This window comes from Rutidosis leptorrhynchoides, chromosome 6, assembly GCF_046630445.1.
Source record: "Rutidosis leptorrhynchoides isolate AG116_Rl617_1_P2 chromosome 6, CSIRO_AGI_Rlap_v1, whole genome shotgun sequence".
Classification (NCBI taxonomy): Eukaryota; Viridiplantae; Streptophyta; class Magnoliopsida; order Asterales; family Asteraceae; genus Rutidosis; species Rutidosis leptorrhynchoides.
The window spans coordinates 36,385,627-36,412,782 of NC_092338.1; the positions used below are offsets into that span (position 1 = coordinate 36,385,627).

A 27,156-nucleotide genomic window follows, 5' to 3' on the forward strand; every position below is an offset into this window, starting at 1 on the left:
TAGTAACTATTTTTGGCTAATCTTTCCAACATTTGATCAATAAAAGGTAAGGGAAAGTGATCTTTTCTGGTGGCGTCATTTAATTTTCTATAATCAATACATACACGCCATCCTGTTACAGTCCTAGTAGGAATAAGCTCATTTTTCTCATTTGTAATGACAGTCATGCCACCCTTCTTAGGCACGCATTGAACTGGGCTTACCCATGGACTATCAGAAATTGGATAAATTAAACCTGCATCAAGTAGTTTAATAATTTCTTTGTTAACAACATCTTGCATATTAGGATTTAGTCTTCGTTGGTGTTGCACATACGTTTTATGACCTTCTTCCATAAGGATTTTATGTGTGCAATACGAAGGACTTATTCCTTTAATATCACGAATCTTCCATGCAATGGCTGGTTTATGAGCTTTTAACACAGAAATGAGTTGTGATTTCTCATTTTCAGTAAGAGAAGACGATATTATTACAGGTAATTCAGATTCACCATGTAAATAAGCGTATTCCAAATGGTTTGGAAGTGGCTTTAACTCTAATGTTGGTGGTTCTTCTATCGATGATTTATATCGATATCTGTCTTCTTCTTTTAGCATTTGAATTTCTTCTGTTGTTGGTTCATATCCATTAGCCATTAGTGTAGCTAACATTTCAGTTTCATCAATTGGTTCAGTACCTTCTCTTAAAGAACATTCTCCTGTTCCCTGTAATTCTGGAAATTCTTCTAACAATTCTGCATGTGAATCTATAGTTTGAATATAATAACATGTATCATCTGCAGATTGTGGTTGTTGCATTGCTCTATCAACTGAAAAGGTAACACTCTCGTCCTCTATACTTAGGGTCAATTTCTTACCAAACACGTCTATCATTGCTTTAGCCGTGTTTAAGAATGGTCTTCCTAATATGAGAGGAACTTGAGAATCTTCTTCCATGTCCAGAACAACAAAATCTACTGGAAATACTAAAGTACCAACTTAACTAGCATGTTTTCCATTATCCCTCTAGGATATTTTATTGATCGATCGGCTAGTTGTATGCTTATTCTTGTTGGTTTCAATTCTCCAAGGTCTAGTTTAGCGTATAGTGAATACGGCATTAAATTTATACTAGCACCTAAGTCTGCCAATGCTTCTATTGAACTAAGACTACCCAGAAAATATGGAATTGTGAAACTTCCTGGATCAGATAATTTTTCTGGTATCTTATTCAACAGCCCTGCTGAACAATTAGCATTCATAGTAACAGCCGAGAGTTCTTCCATTTTCTTTCTATTCGAGATTAGATCTTTCAGAAATTTAGCATATCTAGGCATTCCTGAAATCACATCAATGTAAGGAACATTTACATTTATCTGTTTAAACATATCCAAAAATTTGGATTGCTCGGCTTCAAGTTTCTCTTTTTTCATTTTACTCGGGTAAGGAAGTGGTGGTTGGTATGGTTTAACATAAGGTTTAGCCTTAACTGTGTTATCTTCATTAACCTTTTCAACTACCGGTTCTTTTTCCTTATCTTGTTCAGGTTGTAGTTCTTGTGGAGTAGGAATAGCTTCATCAGAAATTTCAGGTTTTTCAGGTGGTTTAAGTGTAATACCACTTCTTGTGGTAATAGCTTTAGCTGTTTCATTCCGGGGGTTAGCATTTGTATCACTAGGTAGACTTCCCGGTTTTCTTTCACCTATTAACCTTGCTAGGTTACTTACTTCTTGTTCCAAATTTTGAATAGAAGCTTGTTGATTACTAAATGCTTGAGCATTTTGTTCATTAGTTTGTTTCTGAGATGTGAAAAACTGCGTTTGAGTTTCAACTAGCTTCGTCATCATATCTTCTAAATTCGGCTTTTTATCATCGGTTTGTGGTGGTTTGTTTTGAAAATTAGGTCTTTGCTGGTTGTAAGTATTGTTGGATACTTGTTGATTGCTAGGACCTTGTTGGTTGTTGTATGGAACATTTCGGTTATAATTCTGGTTTTGATTGTAAATTGGTCTTGGCGGTTGATAATTATTTTGATAATTATTTCCAGGCCTTTGGTTTATGTATAAAATATTCTCTCTTTGTTCCATTGTTAATTCAATACTAAGACAATCTTTTGTCAAATGTGGTCCTCCACACTGCTTGCAACTAATTCGTATTGAGTGAATATCTTTAGTCATCTTTTCCATTTTTTTCTTGACAACATCTATCTTTGCATAAATGGAATCTAAGTCATGGCTAGAATCGGCTCTAGCTGCTTTAGATGATCTAATGATATCTTTTTCTTGGTGCCACTCATGTGAGTGGGAAGCAGTGTTATCAATAATTTTGTAAGCATCAGTTTCTGTTTTCTTCATAATGGAACCACCAGCTGCTATATCGATGTCTTTTCTTGTAGTGATGTCGCATCCTTGGTAGAATATTTGTACTATTTGACAAGTGTCTAAACCATGTTGCGGATATCCTCCTAATAACTTTCCAAATATAGTCCATGCCTCATATAGAGTTTCGTTTGGTTTCTGTGTGAATGTAACAATTTCTCCTTGAAGTCTTACGACTTTAGATGCCGAAAAGAATTGTTTAAGAAATTTTTCAACTAAAACGTCCCATGTATCAATCGCCCCTTCAGGTAACGATTCCAACCAATCTTTGACTTCTCCCTTTAAAGTACAGGGAAATAACATGAGATATATCTGTTCATCCTCAACTTCTCTTATTTTAAATAGTGTACAGATCCTATTAAAGGTACGAAGATGTTCATTTGGATCTTCCTTCGGCGCACCACTAAATTGGCATTGATTAGTCACCATATGTAGAATTTGTCCTTTGATTTCATAATCTGGCACATTAATGTCTGGATGAGTAATTGCGTGACCTTGACCAGTGCGTTTAGCTCTCATTCGGTCTTCCATACTTAAATGTTCCAGATTTTCCATAATTGAATTTGTTGAATCTGAATCACTAGAGGATTCTGATTTAATGGTTCGTTCCTCAACAATCTCTGTTTGAATGATTGGTGGTTCCGGAGGAAAAATTAATGGTTCAGGATCTATGAATTGTCCCTGAATATTCTCCGAATTCTCAATTGTGAGGTTGGGTTCAAAAAATGGATTATCGGAAATTTGAATTGGAGTACTTGGACGACTGGATGACGATTCTAAAAAAAAATCAACGGCGACAATATTTGCTAGATGTCTTGATCTGGTTACAGGTGGTGAACGTACAAAAGGTGGTGAACGTCTTGCTCGGTGCATTCACTGAATATCCTATTAGTTTTTAAAAGGAAAGAAAAATTATATAAGTTATCCAATTAATAGACTTTTCTGATTTTGCCCACGTTTCGAATAGCCAAAAGATGCAGCAGAGGGGCAGGATTCGTTTGGTCTCAATATAATTGAGTACTGTTTGGCTCCAATAAGCCGGTCCACGTACAAATCCAACTATTACTACGAACCAAAAAATTTTGATGTCTATCAATTTAACCACTTAAAATAAATTTTCGTAATTTAAAGAAATTTAGATAAGAAATAGAATAAAAATCTATGTCCTAAAACTAGAATGTCGAGAAATAAGAAAGAAAAAAAGCGCGTCGAAAAAGGTCGAAAAAGAAAAGGGTTGAAAAATAAAAGGCGTCGAAAAATAAGAAAGAAAAAGAGTGACTATAAAACTTAAAAACACTCGACTAACCCAAACTTATTATTATCACTAACTTAAAATTAAAATTGCAAATTGAGATTAATAATTGGAGTGATAATTGATACATAGGTAAAAGGCGTCGAAAAATAAAAATAAGAAAGTAGCGCGTTAAAACTTAAAAAGGAACTAAAAACTAAAAAGTTGCTTCTAAAAATATTAAAGCTTAAAAGAAATACTATATCCCAAATGGCAATAACTTAAAAAGGTACTAAAAACTAAAAAAAACGTCGCAAAATTCAAAAGCACCTAAATATTAGTCTAAAGAAAAAGCACTTAAGCTAGGTCTGGTCATAGTGTATCATAATCCTAATGCTCGAGATCAACATACAAAAGTTATCCAAAGTCGTTTCCAAAAGGTCAATTTTGACAATAGTTCAACAAAACGAGACGTACTGGTGTTCTGCGAGGTGTATATGAAATAGCTTTATATTTTACTAGGAAAAACTATTAAATATGATACAATTTTACACAAGATATTTATTTATTTATAGAATGGATATACCTAAACCTTGCTACAACACTTATAGGCAGTGTACCTAATCGTACAGTAGTGTAGTTTTTAGTAAGTCCGGTTCGTCCACAGGGAATCTTTTAAACAAAGCTTAACGCTATATTAGTTTTAATTTATAAAAATACAAATATATATATAAGTAATATTATTATTATAAATTATAAAGGGGGGTTTTTACCGTTTAATGACCGGTTTGTCGATTTTTAAAACTTTAGTCGCAGTTAAAACCAAATGTAAAATATTAAATAAATAAAAGACTTAATTTAAAGCCTAAAGTAAATAATGATAATGAAATTGCGATAAATAAAAGTGCGATAAAATAAAATTGCGATAATTAAAAATACGATAATTAAAAGTGCAATTAAATACAATGACAATAAATAAAAGTGCGATAATTAGAAGTGCAATTAAATATAAAATAAAGGAAATTAAATATGAAATAAAATAATTATGCTTATTTAAACTTCCGTAATCATGATGTTTGACGTGTTGATTTTAGTTTTATGCCCATGGGTTAATTGTCCTTTGTCCTGGATTATTTAATATGTCCGTCTGGTTTTTGTCCATAACAGTCCATCAGTCATAAATATAAAGTGCGAGTGTCCTCGTCAAATTATCCTTATACCCGAAGTTAAATATTCCAACTAATTGGGGACTTAAACTGTAACAAGGTTTTATTACTTTGTTTAATAATTACACCAGGTTATCGACTGCGTGTAACCCAAGGTTTTAATACTTTGTTATCAATTATGCCAAGTGTCCTTGTACATAATTTTACCCCTGTTTTAATAATTCCATAGACTATTAATCCATTCCCGTGTCCGGTTAAATGAACGATTATTCGTACATATAAATACCCCGCCCATCGTGTCCGATCGAGTGTATATGGTTATTTATAGGGACGTCCAATTGTAAATCTTTATATTAAAATTAACAAACTATCATTTAGTTAAACAAATATAAAGCCCATTAATAGCCCATAGTCTAATTTCCACAAGTGTCGTTCTTTTGTCCAAACCCCAATTATGGTACAAAGCCCAATTACCCAATTTTAGTAATTAGCCCAACATCATGATTACTTCATTTTAAATAAGCATAATAATAACTTAGCTACGAGACATTAAATTAAAAAGGTTGAACATAACTTACAATGATTAAAAATAGCGTAGCGTTACACGGACAGAATTTCGACTTACACCCTTACAACATTCGCTAACATACCCTTATTATTAGGATTTAAAATTAAAATTAAAATATAAATATATATATATAAGTTTACGTAGGATGGAAAGAAAAAGATGTGTAAAATTCGGCCGAATGCTCGGACTTTTATAGGCCCACGTTTACTGTTCAGACGTCCGCGAGTACGGAGGTTTTTGCCTTTATAGGCTCCGCGAGTGCGGAGCAGTGGTTTCCAGCTCACACAAGTTTGGATCCTAGTCTGCCGACGGTTTTAATATATAAATATAATATATATATAATTTATATAATTAATTATATATTATATTATATTTATATACATAGTTAACTTGTAATTTTTAGTCCGTTGCGTCGAGCGTTGAGAGTTGACTCTGGTCCCGGTTCTGGATTTTCGAACGTCCTTGCGTACAATTTAATATCTTGTACTTGGCGTTTTAAATCTTGTACTCTTGTAATTCTGAGACGTTTCTTATCAATAATTGGAACCTCTTTGATTATATTTTGTACTTTTGAGCTTTTTGGTCGTTTGCGTCTTCAATTCGGCGAATCTATCTTTTGTCTTCACCTTTTATTATTTAACCGAATATCACTTGTAAATAGGACAATTGCAACTAAAAGCTTGTCTTTCTTGAGGAATAATGCTATGAAATATATGTTCGTTTTTAGCATTATCATGTACCTTATATAAGGATTCATTTACTCGGTTGGTAATATTCAAAAATTCAATTTATCAATCTTACCAACAAGTTGTTTAAATATTAATTGCAGATTCAAAAGAAATTCCAATTAACGTCAATTAAAATTCAGTTGACCATATCTTTTGATTCGTTCATCGAAATTACGCGATTTCTAAATGAAAAGTTATTGAATTTTTTTTTTGCCAGCTTTCCAAAAACATGTATATCATATACCTTTTACCAATAATATATGTATTTAATTCGTGATTCATTATAAACTGTTTAACGACGAAATTTAGCATACAAGCCTGTATAAATATATATACTCGAGCACTAGACATGGATACCCAATTAATATATAAAAGATAAGATATGAATGCTCACGTATCAATATTGTGATTCAATATTGCAGGGAAGTACGTAGACGCAACAGAGATGATAAACACTAGGTTTGATTTGCCAATAATACCCACGTACATTACCCATAACCTCCATAGCTATAACCCATAATTTCCTTAGCTCTATCCCGCTTGAAAACCCATTTTGAAAGTGACACGCTCATGACTTCGTCGTAGTATTTTATGTATAATAATACTAATAATAATAATAATTAATAATAATAATATTAATCTTAATAATAATAATAATATTAATAATAATAATAATAATAATAATAATAATAATAATAATAATAATAATAATAATAATAATAATAATAATAATAATAATATATAATTGAGAGATGAGATCGAGAGAGATTAGCAAATGAAACTGGTACCAGACTTCGCGTTTTATAGCATATGAATTGTTCAGCCTTCCCATGCGATCGCATGGGACTCAAGGCATATAGCCATGCAATCGCATGGCTCTGTTTGCCAGCCCACATTCTTTTGTTTTGTAGTTTGTCGACGTATTAAATAAATATATAATTTATATATAATTTATATTAATTAATTATATATTATATTATATTCTCGTGCCTAGTTAACTTGTAATTTTTGTTCCGATAAGTCGTACGTTGTCACTCGACTTATGTCCCGGTTTCGGTTTTTCGAACGCATTTTTGTACGTTTAGAAAACTAGCACTTTACATTTCGTGACTCGTACCTTTATTAAAAATTAAACTTAATCATTGATAAACTATGTCACTCGAAGTGTAGCTTTAATCAATTAAGTGTTTTGGTTATTTGCTTCTATAAATCATCATCTCGTAGTATATACATATACGCATATACATTTTCATTTTGAAATAGTGTTTACTGTAGCAAAGTTTTTTTACTGTAGCAAACAGTGATTTTCGAAAACACTGTAGCTTTTCGGGTACTGTAGCAATTCAAAAATACTGTAGCAAATTAGTGTTTTACGGGTTCATCTTAAACGTTTTAGTTAACTTATCTAAATATCAATCGAATCAATAATCGAATGGTACTATCGTTTACTAAATAACTTGAAATCATATATATATATATATATATATATATATATATATATATATATATATATATATATATATATATATATATATATATATATATATATATATATATATATATATTGTTCGTGAATCTTCGAGAACATTTAAAGAATAATTGATTACATAAATATAGTTCCAAAACTTTCGTGACTCAACATTACAGACTTTGCTTATCGTGTCGAAAACATTAAATTATTTAAAGATAAAGTTTAAATTTGGTCAAAAATTTCCGGGTTGTCACACATATTCACACAATCAAATCCAAATTCTTTCATCAAATTCAATATATCTTTTTAAAAAATGAGTAGTTCTGACGAAGAAAGTTTGATGAACGCAATGCAAAGTATTTTTGCTTATCGAACTAACGTGTTAATTCCTAGAGAGGTCGAGGAACAAAATGAGGCTCAAAGCTCAAGACGAACACATCGCTACATTTATCGTGATCGTGTACAAGCGCACAATCATTTGATGAAAGATAACTTTGTTCAGGATCTGAAGTATCCCCCTGAATATTTCAAACGGCGTTATCGAATGTCACAAAGTCTTCTTGAAAAGATAATTGACGATATACTTTCTTACTCTACTCGTCCCTATGCACCAGAGTAGTTTACTTATTTTCAACAACGTCCCGATGCACGTGGTGTTCTCGGAGTTTCTACTATTTTAAAAGTCACGTCTGCCATTCGTCAATTAGCATACGGTGATTCACCGGATCTATTTGACGAATATTTACAAATTTCAGAGAGAACATCACGTGAGTCTTTGCAAAATTTTACAAGATGTATTATTGATTTGTATGCTAATGTATACATGAGAGAACCAACCGAGGACGATATACGTCGGTTGTATCGAAAACATGAAGAACTTCACGGCTTTCCTGGAATGCTTGGAAGCATTGATTGTATGCATTGGGCTTGGGGAAAATGTCCAAATGCATAGAAAGGGCAATTCACACGAGGCGATCACGGTTACCCGACAATCATGTTGGAAGTCGTTGCATCGTATGACAATTGGATTTGGCATGCATATTTTGGAATGGCAGGTTCAAACAATGACTTGAATGTCCTTAATGCATCTCCATTGTTTGATAGTTTACTAGCTGACACAGCTCCTCAAGTTCCATACGCAATTGGAGACGTTGATTTTGATCGAGGCTATTATCTTGCCGATGGGATTTACCCTTCGTCGGGGTATTTTAAGACAACCTGCTAGGGCATATAGCGTAAACGCAATCAGAAGAATCATGTATGGTTGCATCATATTGCACAACATGATAATTGAAGACAATGGTTTTAACATCGCTGAAAATAAATCTTACTATTTGCCTGTCAACAACCTACAAGGATCAACTTGGTACGAAAGGTGTGATGTATATGCTGAGAAGACAAAAGAGTTGCGTGACAAAGACGAGCATGAGTATCTTCGACATACTCTTGTTTTGCATATATGGCATAATCGCGATATCGAAGACGACAATTAAGGAATTGTGTTGTTTTAGGATGTGTAATGTTTGCTTTGTTATTTTTTAGGAGTTGTAATTTTTAATTATTTAATGTAATGTGTGATTTTTATTTTTGATGAAGTTATTTCTATTTATATTAATTTTTATAATTATATTAATTTATGTTATATTTAAAATAATTAAAATAGTGATAAAAATAAAAAACTGACATACCCAAAGTGACATAGGCCATCACTCCTCACTTTTTCTGACACAGCAAAGTCAGGCCTGACATGCCAAGTGACCTCAGCTTAGACCACTCCCAGTGCTCTAAGCTATTCCGCTTAATAAATTTGTACTCTATGTTGGCTTTTAGACGACGGTAATTTACAAGTATATTAAGCATCTTAATGACAACCGTTGTCGTTAGTAAAATTTTAGTACATCGTTTTTTTTTCTTTTATTTTTAATGGCAAGTTTTCGCATCGAATACTCTCATTTGTGACCCACACACGACACGCTAGGTAGGAAACTCCAAGAATTGACCCGGGTTGCTTGGCAACTAATCGCGGGTTTCGGGTTGCTTGGCAACTAATCGCGGAGATATTCTGAAAAAAATATCCTCCTTATCGGAATTGAACCCAGATTGCTTGGCAACTAATCGCGGATCCTCCTACTAAGGCTTGAAAACCACTCAGGCAATGCCTCGGTGGTTTTTTTAGTTACATTCAGACAGTGTAACTAAACTGCATTTTTGTGTTTGCCGAGCAACAAAATTAGAATGGAAGGAGTAGTCCAATATTACTTTTTTATATGAATCACGTTAATCATGGTGGAACTGGCCACATTTTTTTTAATACTTTTAATGCATGCTCTATCGTCTCCAAATCTTCGTCACACATATAACATATTACCTAATACATAATCTAACACTTACAATGCACCTTACATCTTTTTTATATAAATACTAGCCTTAATAGCCCGTGCGTTGCACGGTTGATTTAAATTGTTATCAACAACTTACAATATATTTAGTAACGCATATTTCATGAACATCATTAGTGATAAAAAAATGTCAATGTTATTCATGAAAACGTTTTTCTATTGACAATTAAAGGTACATAGGAACATGATAATGTGGTACACATCAGCACTACAAAAATGATAATGTGGTACATATCAGCACTATAGTATGAACATGGATGAATGATTTGAAGAGTTACTACAGAACTCTTAGAACTCAGACCATATAACATGTGGTGGTTCCCGGTTCATGTTCATATCTTTAGATGTCAGTCCAAATTTGGTTTTTACACACCCTTCTACTAAATAATTACCTGATAGGTTCCCAAAATCAACTCGATGGATTTCTGATCAAATTTATCATTAACATTGCACGTCCCTAGAGAGTAGATCCAAGTAAGCATTCGGTGCTTGGTTATTGTCTGATAGAATTCCATGAAAACTTCAACAAATTTGATCTGAAATTTTTTAAAACAAAGTTGTATAAATATAAATATAAAAATATTATATTATATCAAACAGTATGTTTATAATACAGTTCAAGGACATAATATACCATTTCTTGAGGTAGGCAAAGATCATAGGATTTATAAGTGGGCCAGAATCCCATAGTCAAAACAGTGAATGTCAAATCAATCCTGGAGCTGGCACAAGAGTTATTAGAAAGGCAGTCATTAAACCGACTCTGATTTTCCTTTGCCAACGCCAAATCCGTTACCTATAAGCACAACACCAAAGTCAACACATAGCAAAACGTTAACCATGTGGCCAAAAGTAGCAAGATGACCAATTTAAGAAGGTTGGGCCAGAATGAAAGTGAGTTCAGGTAAAAACACTTCATATTTTAGGAGAGATGAGTTGAATTGTCTTTAAGAAACTGTGGACAGAATGTATTCATTGGAGTAATTAACATAAACCTAAGCCTATAAATTATCATACTACTACTCGACAAGTGACAAAAAACCAAGTCACGTGACTAAATGACTTGGAAGGTTAGTAAAAATAGACTTTGCGCCCTTTTAGCTTGACTACTTTCATTTTACCCATTTATTAAGAAAAAGCGCACCCATAATTGGCTCACTCAGGTCAAAATCTTCACTTATACAAATGACACAAACACAGTCAACTTACCATGCCCTCCATCTTTGAAGTAAACTGCCCACCGCATTGTTGCTTCAACTTTGAAAGAATAACCCTCTCATGATCGTCGTTTGCACTCTTATCAAAAAGTAAACGCCAAGAAATTTTTTCCCTACACATATATAATTTAAAGACGCATTTCTTAAAATTACAGTTCCAAAAAAATGATTTAAAGAACAGTAAAAAAAGATCTAATTTACACCTGTAAAACGCTGTGACAAGATCTTTATCACCTATGTACGCAAGAAGCTTAACCACCTGTGTAAAAGAAAAGGTCACCAATTTGAAACACTTCCATAAATGAAATGATCATTAACAAATTCATATAACAGCACTACCAAACTATACCTTATCCAAGGTCTCTTCAATAGCTTCATCACTCAACTTCTCACTACCGCCTTTTTAAGAATATTGTCACAATAAGTAGCCAGCTGCTCTGCACTGGTGCTACCAGCAACAAATTTATTGCAGAAAACCTCAAAGGCTTCTTTCAGAGCCTGAAAATAATTGAAAATAATGTAACTTCTAGATTTAGTAGAACAAAAAACAAAAAACCAAAAAAAAAAGAAAAAAAGAAAAGAAAACAAAATACTAAGGTAACCTTGTGAAATAGTGTGTGATTCGAGAAGCAATCAGTAACATAAGACATGAACTTGTCATGCAAATCAATAACTTTTCTAACAAAAATCCGCTCCTGAGGCCCACCACCAACTTTCTCAGTCTGCAAAAACAGGATTTGATCATTAAAAACTACTCAATAACTCGACATGTGCTTTACAAAAAAGAGTGGTAATCATTGAGCGTGATCACATAAGCATGTTTGATCAAAATTGTCGGTATGCATAAAATAAAGTGGGTGACAGATGACTTTAGATGACCCAAATAATCAAGTGCGTGATAGATTTATATTAATAAGTGTGACTTTTCTTATCTTTTAAATGATTTCCTATTTTCCTTGTATATGCATCAAGACAGAAATTATAGCGGATCACGATAAAATTTTGAAAGAAAACGTTTATTAATTATTAGAAAAATGTGATAAAATTTGGAATCATTGAATGCATAAAATCAGCAAAACAGCAGCAGGATAGATAAAAAAATAATTTAGTATTTACAGAACAGCAGCAAGATAGATAGAGATAAAAAAACACTTTAACTCATTATAACTTAGAAGACAATTTATAACCACATTTACTATTTAATCTATAAATGGGTAAAAGCCAATGCATGATTGTAGTTCAACTTACTTACATCTTCTATTCAAGAAGGCGTTATTGTTGAGTGTAACTGAAAACTAACCTCCTTAAATCTACAAAAAATTGAGAAAATGCAATCTAGTTAATGAATATAAGTAACAAATCAAAATAAATGAAAAAAAAGGAAAAAAAACTCAATTAGACACATGAGTTCTATGTCATCCCTAATGTGGAAACCAACTCGGACTGTATTTTAGGTTCATTATCAATTTTCGACGGATGCTTCCTATGCATGAGTTACAATACTAATAAAAGCCCATCTTAGTTTGGGTCAAACGCCATTTTTGGTCCAGCTACTCTAATGAGCTTGGGTGTGGTCAACAGGGAGGCATGCAGTATCTGCTCACCAAATTGTCTTGTTACTTTGAGTGGTGATATGTTAAAAAGGTGATTCAAGTGTATCACTTCATTAGATTAGTGATTACTTATTTTAACCAAAAGAAAGCAGTATACACAATCCATGAAGTGTGTCCATTCGTTATCATAATGGGTCAAATCATCACATAAATACATAATCCATGAACTTGATTAAAATCATCATCCATTCAAGGTTTCCAAAGTAAATATGTAGAGGATGTCACGAGATGCCTAATTTTTGAGCTTTAAAATACTTCAGACCAAAAAATGGCACCCATTCAAGAAGTATTCCAACTGACCTTTGACCTTTCTATCATGCTTAACACATGAAATAGTGCAGTACATCATCATTCAACAAATGTGGAAACTGGCCACGCAGACCTAGAATCATGACACTGTAGAAATCTTAAGTCACTTGTTATTCCAATCATAACAGCTCCAAAAGAACACCTGAGAAAAAAAAAATAAGCAGAAAAGGATAAATTTGAAGGTTACAATCGAACATCCAAATATAAAATATAATTAATCAATCTCGATTTACAAAGCAGGATATGAATTGAAAAATTAATGAAATCAGTCAATATAATTAAGAAATTTCAATTGCAAATGTTGCATCATTCGAATTAGAAAAATAGAGTTTGAAATACCTAGGCTCAACTGCGTAGTTCGAAACATATTGAACAGATCTTCAACCCGTTAGTCAATTGATTTTGGATTTCGGACGTATTGAGATAGGTATTAGATTGAAAACCCTAATTGATTTTTAGGGTTGGAGAGTATGGAAAGAAGGAATGAATGAATGGGGAAGAAGGAAGGGACGATGTATCCCCCCTTTTTTTATTGAATAAAAATTTTGCCAATTAGATGTGGACAGATGTTAGGCTGTAATGAATTTGTGGGATAGAGGGTAGAGAATAGGTTATAGGCAGCCACGTGGCAAATTGATACGTATTATCATAAGTTATAGATTTCTTCTTTTAAATTAACCAATTTAATATAATTTTGTGTGAAAAACACTAAAAGGGTGTGTTGTTACCTCTTAACTAAATAGTTCAACATTGCATTATGAACCATTTAGTATTCGACGCGTCTTTCTATTCTTCAATAACATATGATGCTGAATGGTTCAATACATATGATGCTGAATGGTTCAACATTCTGTGTTGAACCATTCAGAGTTGAAAGACCCTTTAAACCATTAAATACATAAATTTTATGTAGTATCATTTTTAAATTATATCAAGAACATTTATCAAACAACTATATTGAATTTTTTTATTAATGTAAAAGGTCAATACTATAATTTTACCACGTGATGTTGCACAAGATTGCATTATGTAATTTTGGGGTGATCCGTACAACACCACTTTTTAGTCATACATCACCCAATATGCTTCAATGTACTGTATAACACTCTAATGCACATTTAGTGGCGTATGGTTAAAAATGGTGATATGCAATCACCTCTCGTAATTTTGGTGTATGAATAATAAACACCATCTTAATATGTCATTTTATATCTTTCCATGTTAATCTGCGACTTATGGGTTTGCAAGTGTTTGTGTATGTTCTGTTTATGGGCATGTGTTTGAAGGAATGTATTTAATACTATTATGATTATGATATGATTGAGAACTATTACAAACATAATGGGTTGGTTATATCCGAAATTTCACCATGTTATAATTGAACTTGTTGGTCCGGTTAAGGATCAAAAACAACCATGAACGAGCAAAATCAAAGACGGAAGAGATAAACACGATGAATCAAACATAAATCAATATTATTAATATGAACATTAAACTTACAATTGATTTAAACGGAGAAACATCGGTGGCCAAGGGAGATCGAGCATGATCTCCCCTATGCACAGGATCGCCGAATGCGGCTCTCCCAAATAGGGTTTAGACTCTTAATGTGACACCGCTGATTTTTTTTTTTTATACGTGGCGGAAGCATAATATTAATTTAATACGATATCCACATTAACTATTGTTAATACAACCTGTGTCACGTGTCATTACAAAATACTTGTTTATACAGAGAAGACATATTTACAAAAAGATTATTGTTTTCATAAAGCAAGACAACATCAGAGTTGACTCCTGTCAAACATAACATCATCATGCCCGTCTTCTCCCAAAAGCGCTATCTACAAAAGCTAACAACCTGCAGGGAGGAGATGGAGGGGAATTAGCACGAAGCTAAGTGAGTACGACTAACTACAGGCCATAGAATACATAAGTGTTATACTAATCATGTCACTTAGTCTAACACACAAACATCACCCAAGTGCCGTCTACAGAGACTCTGGCGGCTCGGCCAAACCATTAACCACCAGCTGATCGGACTGGGGCTTACCAGAAGTTCCTCCACCACCGTATGTATATACATAATCCACACGCGACGGAAGCGTCATTCACATATATTTACACCACGGCTGTCTAGGCCACCACATGAGGAACCCAACCCGCAGGTTGATCTCTCCTACCGAGGCCACCACACAATAGGGACGCACTGGGCTCCAGCAGACAATCATCAACCAACATGCAGTCATCACAATGTACCAACTATCCACAACAATAAGTATATCTAACAAGCATGGCAGTCATAATATAACATGCTTCTATATACTATATACTCCAGTTAGTCCCACTCACCGATTACCAGCAAATGAGAAGGTGTTCAGCTTTCTAGTCACTGAACCTTCTCTTTTTCCTTTTCTCCTGAGAAACACATATACACAAGTTAGTTTCTATTCATTAACTCCAAATAACACAAATATAGAAATTTTGTCAGAAAATCTGTCCGCTAAAATTTTTCTCCTTTGAAATTTACATCAAAATCACCAAAATACAAACGGGCAGCATAACGGCTAAAACTCAACACTTTGGTAAAATATTCTGCCCTGGACACTCAGTCGGTCGACTGACACTGACAGTCGGTCGACTGTCTACACAATCGGTCGACTGACCTTCTCAGTCGGTCGACTCACTTGGTATTACATCAATCGGCCGAATGTAATTCTCAGTCGGTCGGTTGTCTTCGTTAATCGGTCGGTTCAACCCTCAGTCGGTCGACTGTCGGCCGACAGTCGGCCGACTGTGTTCATCTTCTTCAGAAGCTGAACACAAGTTACGGGCTTCAAGCTAAAATCGCCAAAACTCGATCTAGAGCTCATTTCCGACACCAAAACTTACCACAACTCAATCACTACATGTTATAGACTATAAACCCACAAAGTTTGGACTATAACAACATCAAATTCATGGGTTTTGACACAAAATCAAGCTTTTTACAAAACTTACACAAAACTATGAATTTAACCACGAATTGAACACAAAAACACATGTTTCTTACCTTGTTAGAATCAGTAGACAACAAAGAACACGATTCCAAGAACAAGTTGAGCTCAAGAACTAGTTTTAGCAATTAGGGTTTCAAAGGGGAAGAATTTAGGTACGGGTAATATTTGGGAAGGGTCTGGAAAGTGCAAGAAATGCACTGCATAAGGCATCAAAAGTGGGTTAAAATCCCACACTGTGTGGCACACGGGTATTTATCAGTTATCTGATATCTTTCGTACATCATTTGGCAACCCAAACGAAGTCCAAATTAAATAAACAAACCTGTTCTGTGATCCTTGTCACAAACTGGTCCTAACTTCATCATTAAATAATACCAAACATTAAATAAAAATAAAAGCATATAATAACACTACACTAACTTAAGGGCATTCTAGTAATCTTACATCTAGGCCCACTTGAGGATGTTACACTTAATCTCTTAACCCTAAAGACACACATAAACTGATATATATAGACGACCTAGACTTAGGTTGCCCTAATGGGCCTATCGACATGAATAGCCCAACAATTACATATGCTCCTATAACTGATCAGTTTCACGCGTGTATATAAACTAGGTGTACAATGTAAGAATAGACGTTATTCGCCCAGTGACGGTCATACAAAATATGCATCAACAATTTCCCCCTTGGACGTTGCTGGTGAATGATTGTAAACACCTCTTGCAATCTTCAGTCAATCTCTGCTGTAGTACCATAAACTTGTGAATCACAAGCTCCATCAAAAGTTTTCCAGAATACATGAAAACCCTAACTTCGAATATCAATGTTTCCGCTCATTGAGGTCGAAATGCTAATTGTCATCCGGTAGTTTCTTTTAACTCGTACGTGTTACTCATAGTACAAATGCAGCAAGATTCCCCCTAAGACTGAACTGAGATCCCTATCGACATCTCTAATAAAATCTTCAAACAAACCAACTCTCTCAGAATCATAAACCGCAGAATTTCCCCCCTCAATGTTAGCTGTATCCTATTAAACATCGTAGCACTAACGTTCATCCTGACTTGCTTCTTGTAAAGGCAAAATATGTAAAGGAGTCCGTTCCACAATTAATAACTCAAATAAGTCTTTATTGCCATCAAACTACCAAAGAAAATCAAATTTGTATCTCATGATCGCGAAACATCAACCTCAGTTCGCTCTACTAGGCGAAACTGGAACAAACATATTCCTTCTAAAGCGGAATATCGAGAAGTGCGAAATAATAAACGTTGTTGGCCCATAAAGAGTCGTATGCTCCCGACTACCCCATTAATACTTCTCAAAACAAGTGTTTTCGTACTCACCTACTAAATAAGTCTAACGGACAAGGAGGTTGTCCATTAAATTTGTACATAATTTCTTCAGCAATAATACGTTAGAAAGGTATCGTGTGAAAATAATAAATAATTAACGGTGAGGGTTAACCGCTGTTAAATATTTGGTTATGGTAAAATACAAGAAAAATTGGCATATATTAAAATATAATATGTGGGACCCGCCTTCAATTTAGGAAATCAATCAAATGAATGTGCTGTAATCCGAAAGAAAATGCAATCAAATTTTATCCTTTTAATTCCATCAGTGGGATCCACCACATTCTCCTTTTTGCATTCTTCTTCCTTTTATTCTTTTCTTGCGTACCAGTTTTTTTAAATCTATTTCTTCTTCTTCCCTTTAAGACATGGCATGACACCCATTTGCAACATTAAAATTCGGGAAAAAAAATACATGTTACCCGTACGTTTTAACTCGCCCACTCGTGAATTCGAATGCCCAATCGTACTGTTCTTAGTGTTCTTCTTGGTTTTCAGAAACCGGCAGCAGCGGCGGTGGTTGTGTGGTGGTGGACGGCGGCAAGCATTGAAAACATATCAAAACACCACCATAATTCACGAAATTTAGCAGGAAGCACCATTAGAACTCGATAAACATAAACCCATTCTCAGATTTACCCAAAACATAACCAAAATCTCGAATCAAATCAATCTCAGATTCAATTTTTTTTGAAAAAAAAAACTTGATAACTTGATCTATACTTTGAATCCGAACTTGAGATTTTGCATAAACATTCACGAGACGATTTCTAACCTTTCTACTTAAACACTTTTCCTTAATTCGATTCAGATCTCAAAAACTCATAAAAGTCAACAAAAGTCAACTGTTGAAATCTAAAACGAATTTGCAGCAAATATTAACGTCTTTTACATCGATTCAATCACGAGCTCGGTTGTACCAGCTCCGATACCAATTTGTTGGTCCGGTTAAGGATCAAAAACAACCATGAACGAGCAAAATCAAAGACGGAAGAGATAAACACGATGAATCAAACATAAATCAATATTATTAATATGAACGTTAAACTTACAATTGATTTAAACGGAGAAACATCGGTGGCCAGGGGAGATCGAGCATGATCACCCCTATGCACAGGATCGCCGAATGCGGCTCTCCCAAATAGGGTTTAGACTCCTAATCTCTTAACCCTAAAGACACACATAAACTGATATATATAGACGACCTAGACTTAGGTTGCCCTAATGGGCCTATCGACATGAATAGCCCAACAATTACATATGCTCCTATAACTGATCAGTTTCACGCGTGTATATAAACTAGGTGTACAATGTAAGAATAGACGTTATTCGCCCAGTGACGATCATACAAAATATGCATCAACAGAACCCATACCTAACCTGCTAGTCATTAGCTATCTATGATTGCAAAACAAACACCAGCTTACATGAATAATGAAAAAAGTTGTGTACTTATCTTATTCCAAAGATTCTATTAGATTGAAAAACCATCTTAATACAAACATTCAAACTTACAGTACATTTATCTTACAATGTAAACATCTAAAATATGAAGTTCAATATATTACATGCAAATAAAACATCAAACTAAACCACTTTATACAAGACACACAAAGTTATTTACATAACAACATTACATAATTGGTTTCATATCGACACGCTGTTAGGTATACCGCGTCCAGTAACACCCTCTTCGCTACTTGGATAAAGTAAAGTGTATGGTACCTTAACAAGTCCATTTCTATTCTTCAACTTCTCATCACTGTTCAACCTCACAATAGTTTTCTCAATTTCTTTCAATTTATCACCAAATTTTCGGAACGCATTCAAAGGTTCCGCGTCCATCGTCCACTCAGGACACTCTCTTTGTCCAAGATAGATCTCATCTGATGTATGCCTTGACAAAATCTCTATTAAAGAAACACTTAAAAGTGACTGCAGTTGAGGAGTAACAGTTTTCAAAAAAACTTTTTTCGGATCCTTTATAAGTTCGTCGTATTCAGGAGTGTTTGGTTCCGGCATAGGCCTGCGACTTGAAGTTGGACGATTTGGTGGATAACCTCCGTAAGGGTATTGCCCAAAGTTTACAGCTGCATGAAGAGCTGATGATATCCATATGATTATGGTGCAGTTTTCGATTACATCTTGAATGGTATTCATTTTAGGCCACCATGGTTCGTTTTTCAGGTCACCGTGTCCCTCTTCTCGCAACTCTTTCCACCATGCTTGGAGTTCTACGTCGTTTTGCACCATGTCATCGTTCTTATAATAAAAACGACAATAATCGTCAACCCATGTTTTGATAGCTGACCAAATCTCGAGTCCATCTACAGCGTATGGGTAATCTTCAATCGTTAAACGTAAGCCATGTGGAGCATTTGAGTCCTCAACTGCCATTCCCCTATACGGCAGAGACAAATTTTTAGTTATTAGTCATAGTAGTAAGAATATAGTAAGTATGGGTTTATTTCTTTATTGTGTTTTCGTTAGTTGTGGTTAGGGTCCTTATATCTTCAAAAGATGTCTCCGCATTGGGAGAATATCTTTGGGTGGCTGGGAAAGGGTCATAAACGGTCAACCCAGTTTGACCTCTTACATCTGAACAATGAAAACCTTATCTTTTTACCCGTTTTCTACACCCCCTTTGGTGCTGATCCTAGGGATTTAATCCAACTTAATATGTTTTGCGTTTATCGTTCTTGAAAGATGGTGAATTTAGTTAATATTTAAAAGTTGATCACAATATATTAAATGAATAGGTTACCTCAATACAAGGTCTGTAGGAAGAGCATGGTTTGTGAACACCCAATTTTTGTATATCTTCGAAGACATTTCAATGGAATATTTCCCTGTAAAGAAGGATCTTTCGAGAATACCTTCACTATTGATCAAGATATTTCTAGCAATGGCGTTGATGTTCATTGTATCACGAAAATGAGGGTGCAAAAGCTTGTTTATCGGATGCATAATACTTAGCTGCCTATTCGTTGCTATTATAATTGGCTCAATTACAGCATGTGTATTCAACCTACAAAATGTAAAATCGAATTCCATATTTATGTCAAAAAATTTACAGGACAGCCGTTATACTTACTATATGAGTGATTAAACTGTACCAGTGACTGATAAGTTGATGAACTCCAGAATCATTAACAGCTACGTATGCTTTAGCCAGAGTCCACATTGCAGCTTCGACTCCATCTTTAGCAGGCGTGCATACTTTACTAACTGCACCAAGTTTCTCATTATCTGCATTAGGTAAGCTTAACTCAATAGCTATTGGTTTCAACGTTCCATCTTTTTGCAAAAAGAGCAAAGTTCTTGTGGCATAAATCTTGCTTGAAGTTGCATTTATTCGCTCTACGTATGGCATCAACGAGTCATGATGATCCAGTATGAATAGCCTATTCGCTTTCAGTACCTGTACAACAGATGATGCTTTCTTGATCAGTACTTACATGTAAAACAGTTAAAAAAAATGCAGTTGAATTACAAGTAAATTACCTCATCTACTTCTAAACCATCTAGATGTACTTTAATATCTTGTGATCTTATCGAACTGTTTTGGTTACCGTAGAGTTTGACATCCAGCTTGCTTTTCGGTGGGAACTCCTGAAATATCAAAGCATTGAAAATGTCAATCAGGAAAAAAAAAAAACAGTCATGATAAAAAAAATAAAAAAATTAAACTTACTTTCAGCAATTGAATCGAAACTGGATTGACTCCAGCTATCATTTCTCTGGCAAATTCTTCTTCGGTACTCCAAGCGAATATGTTATCTTGTTGGAACATAAATGGACTTTCAATATAAACATCAAAAGAATAAACTTTTTTCCTTGTAAGAACTATGTGACTTATAAAAATGGTACCTTTGATGACTTGTGGTGTCGAGTACTTGAAAAGTCCCTCGCCATCTGATCGAAGAAGTTCCTTTAACAGTTGTGTAGGTACATTTTGTTGAAGTTCTTCAAATAACGGCCCTTCGGGAAGCTTAATTCCTCCTTGGTAAAGGTTTAAGATATCTTCGATCGAGTCAAATTCGTTCAGGGTGTCATCAACTAGAGCCTCAAACTCTGGTAGAAGGAATTTAAGGATGGCCTCTAGTCCTTGACCTAAAAAATCAGACAGTCTCAAGTGTCCGAATCGCTCATCTCTTGGTACATAACTTGTCAAACTCAATACAAGCGGAAGTCTGCTCTCAGTTTGTGGATCTACAAAAAAAAAAAAAAAAAAAAAAAAAAAAAAAAAAAAAAAAAAAAAAAAAACCACTTCTTACATGCATATCTTTAACTTGTATCTTAATTATATTCTTCTTGAACTGTGTGTTTTTTGGCAAAAATTTTTTTGGGACAGAGGGAGTAACTGTAATGTGATGTCACGTGAACGTGTTTCAGTTTAACTAACCTTTTTTGGTTGGTGATCTGCTTGTTCTGCACCTACGAGGGTATGGGTATTCAGACGACCCACCAATAACAGGGCGAACTTTATCCTCATCGTCCGGGTCACCCAAATCATTATACAACGCATAGTCATAAACCCTGTCCCATTCCTCAAGCTTCTCATTTGTCCCATTTCCTCTCAATATTACCATTTCTTCTTCCCTGTAAAGACGTAATAGTTCGGGCGTCTCACTAGGAAGATACGCCTGCACCATAGTTTCATGACACAATAAAATTAAAAGGATAAAACTTTAATTTCTCAAATGATGTTTTAATCAAGTTTAATGTTTTAAGGTACCTTATTATAGAAGAATATGCGATCTTTGGTGTATCTTTTAGTGGGGTAAACCCATGAGTAACAAACAAAATGAAGTTGACCATGGCCAGGAACATTTTCAAGATTTAGTGTCATTAGATAAAATTCACTATGATGATTATTTTGAACTAGAAATGCTCCTGGTAATCCAGTCTCTTCGTCCCAATCGAAAGTTACTTCATAAGCTGTTTCGCCTGCTTCAAGAGGGGAAATTGTGCTGTTCCAGTCCTCTAAAACTGCTGGTTTTCCAAGCTTTCCTCTTAACTTGTTTTCTACAAAACATTAAATCCATTCATTTGCATTCTTAAATTGTGTAACTAGATCAAATGGCTGTAACTAAAAGTTCAATGCTATAAATATTTTTTTATAAAAAAATGAGACTTTTGAATATTACTAGTATTCTTTATAAATAACTACGGGCAATTCTGTCTTTACATTTTTTTTTCTAACTTTTTGACTTTATTTTGTTCCTCGATTTAAAGCCTTTTATGTGATGAAAAAACAGAGAGAAAATGAAAAATACTATATTGAAAGTGTTATCAAACTTTTTTTGTAGAGATATAATTGTTAATTAGAAAAATTTGGAAATTAGAAATAATTGATAGGTCTTTCATATATAATTTATGGAAAAATCTAAATATCCTTAGCATATTTAGGGGTGTTTGGCTTAGCGATTAGGAGCTGATTATTTGATTATTACGTTTTCAAATCGCAAATAATTAAATAATAGTGTTTGGCAAATTCAACTTTAAAATCAATTATTTGCGATTTGAGAGGCTCAAAATGTGAAAATGAAAAAGCAAGTCACCCATTACTGCAGCAAAACGTGATTTTCATATTTTCTAATTATTTCCTTTTCTGCATATTTTTCTTTCTATTTGTTTGTTAATTCATCAAATGATCTGATTTACCAAACACTTACGTTTTCAAACAGCATAATCAAATCCAAACACTATTAATATATAACCCGTTTTCCTACATTTGATTATTTGATTATGATTATCTAAAACACATAATCAATTTTTAAAACGCAAATCCAAACACTCCCTTAGACCCCTTAGACATGTATACATTGCTTATACCTTCACAATAACCACTCAACTCCTCTAAATAACTTCTCTAATGTACCACTATATTTTACGTAAGTTAATCTTTAAATATAGCCCTTAGAACTACAAATAGAAAACTCCATAATATATATATTTGGGTATTAGTGGAAAAATGGATACGACGAATTGTGTATAAACTAGCCAAAATCTTTTGTCATATTGTTTAGGTTAACGATTACAACTAATTAACGAGTTACAACAATCAATATAACATGTGTATATATAGAATTAATTTAGGAAGACACCTCATGAAATTATTAGAGATTAACACGATAGACTTAGACTCAAACAATAGACTCACATTACAAACTCAAATTTATATTAGACACTCACACAAGTAATTTTTAGAGTTATGTTCCTGATTTAGTTTTCTACAAACTCCCATACATGTGTGTGTGTAAGCAGTTGGGCACAGTTTTGATGAATTAAATAAATAAACTTTATATGTTACTTCCTCAGTCTCATTTTGCAAACAGTTTTAAGAAAATTTTATTAATTTTATTCTTCACTAATAAAATATATTCTCTCTTCATTATAACTTCCAGATAAAGTATAAAGTCGACACCTTAAATATATTACAACATAATATAAGTTTGTTAAAAAGAGAGGCTAGAATTATAATTGAAATCTTTAAAAATTTGCAAGTGTGAGTAACTAGTAGCTGGTTTTAAAAAGTGTCACGTATAAAATATTTTTTATAAATAAAATATAATTTAAGAGTGACCAGGTTGCATACAGTAATAGAATAATTACAACTTAATTTATAGCAAAAGTCATGAAAGTATAATAGTCGTAGTTGGTATATAGCACATGTATGAACTCATCATTCATTTTTTTTTTTTTTTTTATATTTCCAGTTGAAATGACTTGTATATACACTTTATACAAAATTACATAAATAGTCCTTATGATTTATCAAAAAAATTGTGAATAGTTCAATTATTTTTTACCTTAATAGTCCATTACTTTGCAATTCGTTCGCAGATAGTCCAATCATTAACTGGACGTTAACTTTTTTCGTTAAGTGGCCTCACATGCCAAGCACATGAGGGTATTTTTGTTAATTTTCCGTATTTCATTCTCTTTTTGACGTCTTCATCTCCATCTTCATCTTCTACCCAAATATCAAACACTAATTTAAATTTAAATAAATGATAAAAAAAAAAAAAAAAAACTCTGCGCTGTCTAATTACCTACCACTACTTGTTATTATCTAATTACGTAGTACAAAATATCAAAAGGAAACTTTGTAAATTAATGATATATTCACCAACTATTTTGGAAAATCCACTCATATCATGCAATAAATTACTTGTATGTATTAGAATATGTACATGATGGGTGAATCTATTAAAAGAGTTAGTGCAAATATTATTGACCTTTGTAAATATGTGAATAATTTTAGTTCATACATTTTCGTGTAATAAAAACATCTCATTTCATGATTTCTTCAATTAAACAGAAAAAAAAAATAATAATTCCGAATCATTTAATATATTGTTAAAGTGTTGTTCAAGATGATAAGATGAAGGTATTCCTTATTTCAGTTGTGTTAAGTATTGCAGATTCGATATAGTATTGCAGATTCGATATATAGCTAGACCATTTATTCGACAAGGAATGCTACTCCTACAAACAATTTACAAAGTAAAATTCACCAAATGAAGTGGATAATAAAATTAACTCATCACAATATATATCTTTGTTAAAATAGCTAGTCACTCTCTTTTTACTATTGATTCAAGGCCTTTTATAAATATCTTTTCATATAAGAAAGTTTTTTTTTTCCTTTCTAAAATAATATAGATATCGATATAGATAGATCAAATGATCAGTGGTTACAACTGTGAAGATCTGAACGATCTATTGTACATGAACCATCGTTCACCATTGACAAACAAGTACGATAGTCATTTTTATTAAACCTTGTCTATTTTATATGGAGAATATTAAGCATAAAGTGTCTCGTATATAGTTTTGATTAGTCAACAACAACTTAATCAACCGTTACTAATATATATAGGTCGAATTTTGGAACACGTACTAATAGATATAAAATCAAACGAACCTGAGGATTTGGGATCAGCATGAGTTGCACTAATGAATTGAATAGAGATATGTTTGCCAAGTAACTCATGAGCTCGATCCAAAACCGATGCACCCAAGTCATTAAAATCGAGCACGTTCTTCTTCATCAACACCACTTTCCCTTTAACTTTCGTCGTTTTTCTCTCATGATTCTTTCCTAACACCAAGTTGGCAAGATTACGAAATATGTTATCCATGCACGTAGTTCTATAAATGTGTTTATTTTGCTGTCAGATTGTTTAATTATATCAATGAACTAATCGAGTATATAAGTACGTATATATATGAATTGATGCTTTCAAATGAATTATGTAATATGGGTATGAGTATATATAGCCCGTAATGATCGAGGGTATAAATGACCATGTCAAATAGTAACCCAGAATTGACCACATTTTCATTGATTATCTTCGTAGCCAATAAGGATGTTCTAATTGAATTCATTTTGTCATGCTTTTGTTTCTATATGTGTTACAAGTTGACACTAAATAATAAAATAAGAGTATAGTTAACTACCACAACTCAGATTATGCGTTGTTATCCAACTACTATATATATATATATATATATATATATATATATATATATATATATATATATATATATATATATATAGGCAGATCAATGGGGAAGTAACCAATCGGGGGGAGAAAAAAAAATTCGTTTTTTTTGGAATTTTTTTTTTCCGGCATCAAGGTCACACGAAAATATGAACATTTAGAAGAGACACTTCGTGATGAATGTCATTATTTAGGCGGAAAAACGATCGACAAAAATAACATTCAAGATAATATTGTTCGTGAAGAATATGAACGTCTTTTTTTCATGTTTTGTGAAGTAAAATTTAGCCCGATTTAGAGTTTAGGGTTTAAGGTTTAGGGTTTAGGGTTTGGTGTTTTGGGTTTATTCCATAAACCCAAAACACCAAACCCTAAACCCTAAACCCTAAACCCTAAACTCTAAACCGTTCGTGTTAAAAACTCAATCTAAATCCTAAATCTAAACCCTAAACCCTAAATTTCTAAACCCTATAAACCCTAATATCTAAACCCCAATAGCTAAAACCTCAACATACGCTCGAAAAACACGATAATTGTTATATATTACTTCTTCGAGCGTGTTCCCGCCAAAATAAAAACATTTATCACAAAGTGTCTCTACTAAATGTTCATATTTTCATCCCATCTATAATGTTCGTGAACAAAGTTTTTTCAAAAAAACGAAAAAAAAAAGTTTTTGCTTCCCCCGATTGGTTACTTCCCTCTTGATCCTACCACTATATATATGTGTATATATATATATATGTATATATATATATATATATATCTATATATATATGTATATGTATATATATATATATATATATATATATATATATATATATATATATATATAGGCAGGTTCAAACAAGAACCATTAAAAAGGTGAGAACTGCGAGAACTAGTTAATTTAATAGTTTTTATGCGTTTAAATGCAACAAATTACATGCAAATGTTAATTAATGCACATATCATTAACAAACATATGTTCATTAGCTCAAATTACATGTTAAATTGTTAATTATATGAAACTGTTCACATGTTCGAAAACAAATATGCACATGTGAACGAGAAGCTATATATTTAATTATATAGGTAAAATATAAGTGCTTTTCAACTATTTTATGTTCATTCATACTCTTCATCAAGGTTTATCTGTGATTCAATCTAGTTACATGTGAAAATTTTTATAAATTAAGAGGTTCTCGCAATTCTCGCCATTTTAATGGTTTCTCGTTTGAACTTTTGG

General features: G+C 33.2%; 1 protein-coding gene and 1 pseudogene across 1 annotated transcript; both read right to left on the bottom strand.

Annotated features, from left to right (window-relative positions):
- Nucleotides 1–10,121: 10,121 nt before the first annotated feature.
- LOC139853552 (cullin-1-like) lies at nt 10,122–13,824 on the bottom strand (annotated as a pseudogene).
- Nucleotides 13,825–18,960: 5,136 nt separating this feature from the next.
- LOC139851331 (probable linoleate 9S-lipoxygenase 5) lies at nt 18,961–25,581 on the bottom strand. The gene is made up of 9 exons (XM_071840347.1): nt 25,349–25,581; nt 22,154–22,443; nt 21,821–22,061; nt 21,286–21,627; nt 21,110–21,195; nt 20,920–21,027; nt 20,532–20,836; nt 20,180–20,443; nt 18,961–19,816 (listed from the first exon to the last, which is right to left on the bottom strand). Exons 1-9 carry the CDS (start codon nt 25,563–25,565, stop codon nt 19,063–19,065), a joined length of 2,607 nt encoding a protein of 868 aa, XP_071696448.1. The 5' UTR covers nt 25,566–25,581; the 3' UTR covers nt 18,961–19,062.
- Nucleotides 25,582–27,156: the final 1,575 nt, after the last annotated feature.

Coding starts and splice junctions, on each gene's coding strand:
- LOC139851331 (XM_071840347.1), bottom strand. CDS start 25,565: ATGGATAACATATTTCGTAATCTTGCCAACTTGGTGTTAGGAAAGAAT. Junction 22,062..22,153: donor GCATATTCTTCTATAATAAG/GTACCTTAAAAC, acceptor ACTATGGTGCAG/GCGTATCTTCCTAGTGAGAC. Junction 19,817..20,179: donor CCTACAGACCTTGTATTGAG/GTAACCTATTCA, acceptor TCTGCCGTATAG/GGGAATGGCAGTTGAGGACT.